General features: G+C 40.2%; 1 protein-coding gene across 1 annotated transcript in view; it reads right to left on the bottom strand.

The window, feature by feature from the left end:
* Window positions 1–6,874: 6,874 nt before the first annotated feature.
* The window catches only part of pdzd2 (PDZ domain containing 2), a gene marked incomplete at both ends in the record, with an annotated part of 171,941 nt that continues 169,715 nt past the window's right edge, over window positions 6,875–9,100 (bottom strand). The window contains one exon of the mRNA XM_080738444.1: window positions 6,875–7,041. Coding sequence (XP_080594570.1) covers window positions 6,875–7,041 — 167 coding nt within the window. The remainder of the gene's footprint in view (window positions 7,042–9,100) is intronic.

Here is a 9,100-nt window from a genome sequence, read left to right as displayed (position 1 = left end):
AAAATGTGTCTACTTTATTTTGGCTGAAGTGAACTACAATGCCCAAAAAACCCTGCGTAACAGCTCTACTGGACGTGCGTAAATACGCAGCAGCGGCACCGAATGTCAGACCAAAGTGTTAGGGCTGTCAGTAAAATAAATAAATTAAATAATAATAATAATAAATAAATTAAAATAATAAAATAATAAAATAAAACAAATCCAGTCTATTAGCCCTTTTTTGACCTTTTTATATGATATATGCAAATGTCTCCAAATGAAAACGCATAAACATACACTTAGTAAAACATGTGTAAAATATTCATATTCTGTAGTTTTATCATGTCCTTTGAAATTGGGCTAGGTAAGGCTTCAAAATGTGTCCACATTGTGTTTTTCAGCTCCTATATGATAATAACAGTGTTATGCAGGCATCTATTTACTGAAAATATTTAGGCGAGGATTAAAAACCTGCTATTCCAGTAAGTTAAAACTTGCATTACTCAATGTCAGTTGCACACAGAGTGATTATTTATTTCTGGGTAAAACTTCAAAATGTTTCCTTCAAAATGAGACCATGCCCAATGCATTACTCCAAATGGTTTTAAAACTACAATCAATTTACTTTGGGTACGCTGTGTATAGGCGTTTTTTGCAAATTATACAGGATTGTTAACAGGTTAACTATTGAAAAAATAGCAGATATACAAGCTCACAGTGCGGCACCGAGTGCTGCGCTGCGAGCTTGTAGATCTGCTATTTTTGAAAAATCGTGAAAATTAGAATTTTGGCACGATTCTATAAGTGTCTTTTGAATCCTTCTAAGGTTTTTTTTTGAAAAACCTATGTTTCTATGTCAGCAATCTGGCTAACCATCGTCAAAGAAAAGGTCCTTTTCACTTAACTGGAGCTCAGTTAGTCTGCTCTTAGAGACTACTGTGTCAGTGGTTCTCAAACCTTTTCATGTGAAGGACCCCCAAACTGATATGTATTTGGCCACGGACCCCCATCTCAAAATATTTAGTTCCAGGGACCACCCAAAAGCAAAATTTGAGTTACAAACGTTTGCTTAAAAAATACACATATTCAAAGATTTGCACACCTTTTCACGACTTTTTCAAAAATAGCAGATCATTCTACAAGCTCGCAGCGCGGCACTCGGTGCCGCGCTGTGAGCTTGTATATCTGCTATTTTTCAATCGTTAAAGCATTCAATACTTCTAGGCCTAAATGGTACACTTAAAATACTTCATGTATTTCATGCATGAACACAAATCCATGACGAAACCTTATGTCGCAGAAAATATAAATGACAACTATTTGTAAAACGACGGTCTCCTCGTCCACCACAACCAGGATCCTTTCAAGTCTAACACGATTTAAAATGGAGATTGTCTGTCATCTGATCGAATGCATATTAAATCAAAATATTAAATCAAGCAACTCATGAAAAGTGTTTTTTTAATCAGTCACTACGTTGGGCACGTCACAGGCAAAAATGTCACGCGATGTCAATACTGTACAAGCTCACAACGCATCACCGCATTGTGAGCTTGTAGATTGGCTATTTACAGTACACCACTGACGCAACACTGTCATACAACAAAGTATTGATTAGTGAAAAAAAGATTTGAAGAAATGAAATTAGGAGGTACTGTACATGGTTTCTGACCCAACAGCGGAAAATTATTCAAACTTAAATATTTTTTTGGCAGAATCATTCTATACATACACAATGTGCAACGTCACCACCAATGGCGTGTGCTGCATGTGTTCGGCACGTGTACACAAACACTTGAAATCAGTCGGATCCTCTCACACCACAGGACACACCAACATCAAATAAAAACACACCAACAGACAAGACAGTCAGTCACCTGAACTCAGAATGATGTCAAATAAACAACCAAACAAGCAGTCAAGTGTACAAGGTGGGAGACGTTATTTACAGATAGCATCGAACGTATGAACGCTATAGAGTCACTATTCTCGGGGCGAATATTCACACGAAAGTAGCAGCTCACAAGCTTGTAGATTGGCTATGTTCGGCGATATATATATTTAGTGTATAGTGGAAATAGGCGGGCCCCGAGCATAGAACCACGGGTCACATATTTTGTTGATTAAAATAATTGGTTTTTGCTCTGTAAGCTGATTTCAATGCAATCGTATCTTAAACAAAAGCCTATTACTTTAACTTTACATGTTGTTTACAAGAGAATCAACTGTAATGTAGCCTAAGTAAGACTGTAATTGCGATTTTGGAGTGCCATTTGCCATGGCCTGTAAAGGACTATATTCAATGTACCTGAATAAATAAGATTCATATATAGTAATAACTCAAACGTTTATTTAAATCGACATTGTCAAAAGACAATGAAGTGCCTGTACACACTTTATAGCCACTATGCTTGAAACAAGTTAAAAGGGCAAACTTTGAGCAATTTATTATACAATAACAGTAATCACCAGTATTAAATGGCTCTGTAAGTGGTATTTCTTTGTTGAAATACGCGTTAAATAGCTTTATATCCTGATAGTAATCGTTGCTTTTGTTTGCTCAGTAACAGGGGGTTCCCCCGTCTCTCATTGCAGATCAAGTTTATCCAATCAGGAGAGAGAACTCATAATAATTAATTGATAATAATAATAATTGATGAAACAAAACAAATGAGCGGACGAAATTGGAACAGAAACACTAAAACAAAAATATCAAGAATACCGCCTTTCAGACGTAGCGCGGTCACCGCGTCCTAGTAATTCATTTTCAGCGAGAGGCAGGTGGTTATTTGGCGTGGTCGTTCGTGCATGCGCTCGCGTGCGGCAAGAGCTGGACTGTGGCCATCTTTCTGAAATACTGGCCGGCGTTTACGAGTGTGTGCGAGTGTGTTTGTGTCTCCACCGCGGCGCGATCCCCGCTGATCCAAGCGAGAAAGCCCGCGTCAACCACGATCCGTCTGTAGGGCGCTTAACACTGCCTTTTCAAATTTTCAAAATCAACCGTCAAAAGCAACTCATCGGTTCAAACCAGGGGTGTCGCACCAAATTCTGGGCCCTGGGTACTTTAACTACTGAAAAATAGCAGATTTATTTTTGAAAAACCGTGAAAATGTGTGCAAGTCTTTGAATAGTTCAAATCCTTCTAAGGTTTTTTTGAAAAACATTTTCATGTGAAGGACCCCCAAAATGATATGTATTTGGCCACGAACCCCCCCCCCCCCAGAAGCTAAAATTTTAGTTACAAATGTCCGCTTAAAAAAAAACATATATTCAAAGATTTGCACACATTTCCAAGACTTTTCAAAAATAGCAGATCTACAACTCTGTGCCGTGCTGCGAGCTTTTAAGGCCCCTCCACCTTGGGCCCTAGTAACTCAGTCCCACTTTCCCCCCCTTGTGACGCCCCTGGTTCAAACCATTATGTAGTTCAAATCCATATCATTCTCAGTACAAAAGAAGAAAAAAAAGGGGGTTTTCTGTAACCATTTATTGAGTCTCTGTCAGGGGAAAACCTCAAGCCATTCCACGATATTGCATTATTCATACAGTATTTATACTTGTGTCCGGGTAGCTCAGTCGGTAGACCATAAGATCATGGGTTTGATTCCGGGCACCGCCAACTCAGCATATGAGTATAGCATAGTTTGGGTGTGCCAAGTCATGCAGCAAGCACTGGGAGCTGATGGTAGGTGTGGTGCTCCACCTCAGCAATCCAATTCCCAGGGGTATAGCGCATTGTAACGGGGACAGACTCCTGTGTGTTACTGGCTGATACTACACAATAAGCCATTCCCGAACTACTTGTTAGAATGTATAACAGCATTTGCAGCCACAGTGGTTCTCAACCTTTTCAGGCCGGGACCCCCAACATACTCATATTTGAACTGGGGACCCCCCACCCTGACAAGCACTACTTGTATTGGAGTTGGTAGAGTGGAGGCACTAGATTTTGTTTAACACGTCCTAGCCGATCTACATGCTCGATCTACATATGTAGATCGGCTATTTTCACAATTTCTACCTCTAATATTTGACAATTTGGGGGTCCCGACCCACAGGTTGAGAACCAGTGGTATAAAATAGTGGTAGTTATAAATTAAGAAAATGCCAAAGAGATTTGTTGGATTCCATTGATTCGGATGTGCGGATTTCTATTTCTATTTTCCAGAACTGCAGAGGGAAACCATATGACAGAAGTAACTTATTTTCTTTTTTTTAATATCAATGTCTTGCTGTACTCAAGACATTTAGACATTTTCCAAAGTAATTCAAAGAGTTATGTTCCAGGAATTAAAAAGAAAGAAAGACAAAAACATAAATAATAGTGAACTGCACAATGTGTCGTGATGTGGGCTCAAGTGGTTAATTAATTCAACACAATTTCTCCTCTTCCTAGAAATGTAGTGGAGTCAAGAGTACAATATTTGTCTTGAAATATAGTGGTGTGAAAGTCATAAGTATCCAACAATACAAATACTCAAGTAAACAGATACTCACAAGGTTTTACACAAATACAGTACTCAAGAAAATGCACTTCATTATTGTCCAACACTGGTTATTATATGGTTTAGACTGAATGTATTGATTGTATCCGTTACGGTCTGAAGTTGTTTTAATTGTTTATTGCCTGGTTTTTAGTTAAATATGCCTGTAGTTGCTTTGCTACTTCCTTGTAGAATCCTCAATGAGTTAAAGGACAACTAGTTTTTTACAACAAGGGTTCATATTTTAGATTGTAATTAAAGAATATAAAAGATGAGTGTTAAATTGATTTCATTTACTTCTTTCTATTGTTTTAGAGATTCTTATTTCAGTGGTTGGGAGCATGCGTACAAGTGGCAAAATATGTCATTTTACACAGAATAAGTCCATTCCCAAGATACAACGCAATGGTTTCATGGTTGGATGTGACTTATGGGGGCTAGAAGTGTTACTGTAAATAGCAATAAATAAACTGCTGGCTTATTGTGTCTAAAAATACATATTTAGCCACTTGTACGCATGCCCCCATGCGTACGCATGCCCCACATTTTAGAACGGTAAACACGATAAAACAATAGAACAAAACAAATTAAAACATTTTAACACTCACCTTTTCTTCTTCTCTAATTACAATCTAAAATATGAACCCTTGTTGTAAAAAAACAAAGTTGTCCTTTAATAAAGTGTTTGCAATTGTGTAAGACATTTCCTGGTTGACACATTATTTTTCTAATATTACTGTAGTGCTTGGTTTTATCAGCCCCATGGGTTTTGGTTATCCCTGATTTATACTTGGTCATGCACCAAAAGTAGCTGCTCTGCGAGCTTGTAGATCTTCTATTTTCATTGTGCTTCACCGACACAGAACTAAGTATAAGGGGACTCCAAGAGTTACACAAGAGACGTGTTGACCTCTTTGGAATGCAAATGACAAATAACTTAAAAACCTTGAGGGCTCTATTTGGAACATTAAAAAAGTGTCCTTTCGGAGGAAGCAATGGCAGAAAACGGTCACCTGCTAATCCACTGAACCTTTGGGGTTAGTTGACCATTATGTTGGCAGTAGGGATGGGGCGTTATGAACATGTCATATCACGATTATTGTGACAAAAGAAATTGTGATTTACGATATTATCACGATAATCAAAATCCATTATCTTGGGGCGGAACATTTGCCAAAAAATAGCCGATCTACAAGCTCACAACGCGTCGCGTTTCCGACGCGTTGTGAACTTGTAGATCTGCTATTTTTTGGCAAAGACATTTGATAGGGAGTGAAAAAAGGTAGCCTACAAGTAGTCTACCTTTTACCAATTATAGAGGGTTTAAATGGTACCGGATATGCAGCTTGGCAAATAAAAGGTGAATTGATCCCCGTGCATGACGGAGGACGATTTCACGATAAATTAAATCTCCACAATACGAATATCGTGAGTGTTTTTTTATCACGATAAACGATAATATCATGTATCGTCCCATCCCTAGTTGGCAGAGATATATAAGAGTTGTTGAAGAAAGAAAACGCCAAACATAATCTCAATGCAAGAGCTCCAAGTCCATTCGTGTAAAAACTGCTACTTTGACACACCATTTTGCACTTGTAGATGCCAACTCCACACACACACGAATTCTCATCAAATCCAACACTGCACACAGCTATACAAGCTCACAGTTCCACTTCAATGTCTTGGCGCGTTCGCTCGATTCACAAGCGGAATGACTTGTCGACGCAGATGATTGTCTTCGGAGTTCTATTGTAAACAAACGGGCAGTTTCGCGGCTGCGCTTTCCCGGGACGAAGCGCAGCCGATAATCCAGCATCGTTGACGCAACAGCAGTTATAGAGTTTCTCACAGTCTGAGTTAAAAAAGATTAAAATAAAATAAAAATCGAGTGAACTCTTACGGGCAAAAAAGACACAAAGAAAGTGCTGGCTCACAGTCTTATATCCACTTCCTCGCCCTTCGATCCGGAATGTCAATGCACGTCTTCGTGTCGCAGAGTGGATCGGAGACTTCTGCCTGAAGACCAAAAAGCCTAATATTCCCCTTTGGCCTTGTTGGTTTTTCGGTGGCCTTTCCCACCGCCTGGCGTGAGGCCGCAGGGTTCGAATCCCCCCCGGGGGCGGTTACATCGGCGCTGTGACCTGGATCGAGTTTCCCCCGGTTAGGGGGGAGGTGAGTGTAGACAAAAAAAGCCTAATACCTGGATAACAAAATGTTTGGCTTTGGGGCGTCTCCTTTTCCCCACGCCGGAAGACCAGGGTTCGAAAAACCCCAGATGCCGTGATCCAATCCAGGCCCGGATCGGGGTTTCCCTCCCTCCCGGGAGTAGGGGAGGTGAGTGATATCTCCAGCACCGGGAGATACGTCGCCATGTACGTCTTGGAGGCGCGACAGGCAGGCTAGCGAGGTCACACTGAGGTCCTGGGTTTGCGCAGGAGCAGAGTGACGGCTCCGTCGGCGGCGGCCTTGATGGCGTTCCAGGCATCGTAGTGCATGAGGCCCTGCAGCGAGCGCCCGTTGATCGCCAGCACCTCGTCGCCCACGTCCACCGCCCTGGACAGCTCGGCGGCGCCCCCTGTTGTTGGGCCACAAGCAAGCACAAACATTCAAGATCGGTCACTTACGAGTTGGGTTACGTTTATTTGAGTTCAAATAAGCGTTAAATATAGCTCTTTGCTTAAAGCTATACTCTGGAAGTTGCTCAACTACTGGTCAGTAGCAGTATTGTTTTTTTCGGCCGTTTTTCGCTCGGGAACCACCGGAGCGGATACGCATCTTTAGAGTGGTCTCACATCCCTCTGCGACCAGGCATTGGGGAGTAACAGGCAAGACTCCAACACCAGCGTAAACACTGTCGCTGAGGCAAGCTACTTCTGAAGAGACGGCAAGACACACTGTGATTGGCGGGTAGTGTATGATCCGTGCTGTGATTGGCCAACGTATATACAACGTATACGGAAGATGCAGATGACGTAATTTTGCCGCGAAATCTGGTCCCCGGCCAGGATCATAGAAAACATATTTACAGAAGGCTTTAGGGGCTGAAATTAATGGAGTGGGTGTTCTAAAACTTTAGCGATTTAATAGTTAGGACAATTTAAAAATGTGTTCTATTGGAAAATAGAACACAGCTTTAAATAGCTGGGTTTGTACAGTGGCAGGGCCTCTTCCAGATCTTTAATCAGGATACCAATATCATCCAATCAGGAGAGAGAATTCATACAGGGTACAGCATAAACAAGTGTAATTGGAAATGATGACAAAAACACAATTGGAACTGGAACACTATAACATGATGTGCCTCTCTACCCAGGCCTTTTTTTATTTTATGTTACATTTACATGTGACATATATGTTTTATTTCATGATCAATAAAGATATCGATCAATCAATCAATCAATCAATCAATCAATCAATCAATCAATCAATCAATCAAAAACCACAGACTAAGGGTTAGGGATACTAGGGATACTTTTTTTTTTCTTTTTAATTCGTGGGACCCCATTATACGCTGTAAAATGATCAGTGTTAATTTAACTCTGAGAGTGTCCATTTGGTAGTTGTCCACTCTCAGAGTATGTGGACACACGCACGCACGCACGCACGCACGCGCACACACACACACACACACACACACACACACACACACACACACACACACACACACACACACACACACACACACACACACACACACACACACACACACACACACACACACACACACACACACACACACAGCAAGTCCCAAAACCACAACCATTGACAATTAAACAATATTTTGAAAAGTGATAAGTTCAACGCACAAATAATCTAAACGAACAATGAATTACAAAAGATGACTGTTAGGTTTGCAATACAAGATTGTCAAATTATTGATGAGTGAGATAATAGAGAAAGTGTACACACTGCAGGCAATAATGACCCTCTCTGATTTGACTGACATAGCTTGCTGGTATACTGTACCATATATACAAGGCACAACAGCACCACCTTATGGTTATAACATGTAAATGATTGAAATCATTGAACACAGCAGTGGTTTTCAATCTTTTTGTGCCCAAGACACACCATGGGCGAATAATCGTCACCGTTGCACCTTCATAGCAAAACCCAATAAAGACACCAGGTTGAAAGAGGTTAAAGGGATATTTCACTTTCAAAACATCGCCCGCTTAATTTATATACAAACCCATCGTAACTTCAAACTCCATTTTGATCATGATAGATTTGTTAAAAACACCTGTCCTTGGTTCTGGTGATGCATACTGCCCTCCTAATACATGCTTTTTCAGTAACTTTTTTCATTTATTTATAATATTTATAACATAATAATATATAATGTTTTATAATGTTTATAATTATGTTTCTTGATGTACCTTGCTCTTAACTGTACTCTGTTCTTGTTTTTTCTTTTACCTTTTTTCATACTTCTCTGTAACTTTTGTAAATAACCTTATACTGCTGTGCTGCCTCTGGGCAACTGATTTTACCCCTTGGGATAATAAAGGTATCTATCTATCTAACATGAATTCAGAGATTGACCAGTCAGTCGGAATGAAGCATTCAGCCAAGCCGTGCAATAAAGTTAACAAATAGATTCATGGCTAGATAAAAGATGTAGAAGCGGGTGC

Source organism: Nannobrachium achirus (assembly GCF_963921795.1).
Source record: "Nannobrachium achirus genome assembly, chromosome: 12".
Classification (NCBI taxonomy): domain Eukaryota; kingdom Metazoa; phylum Chordata; class Actinopteri; order Myctophiformes; family Myctophidae; genus Nannobrachium; species Nannobrachium achirus.
This window is presented reverse-complemented; position numbering and strand designations above follow the sequence as displayed.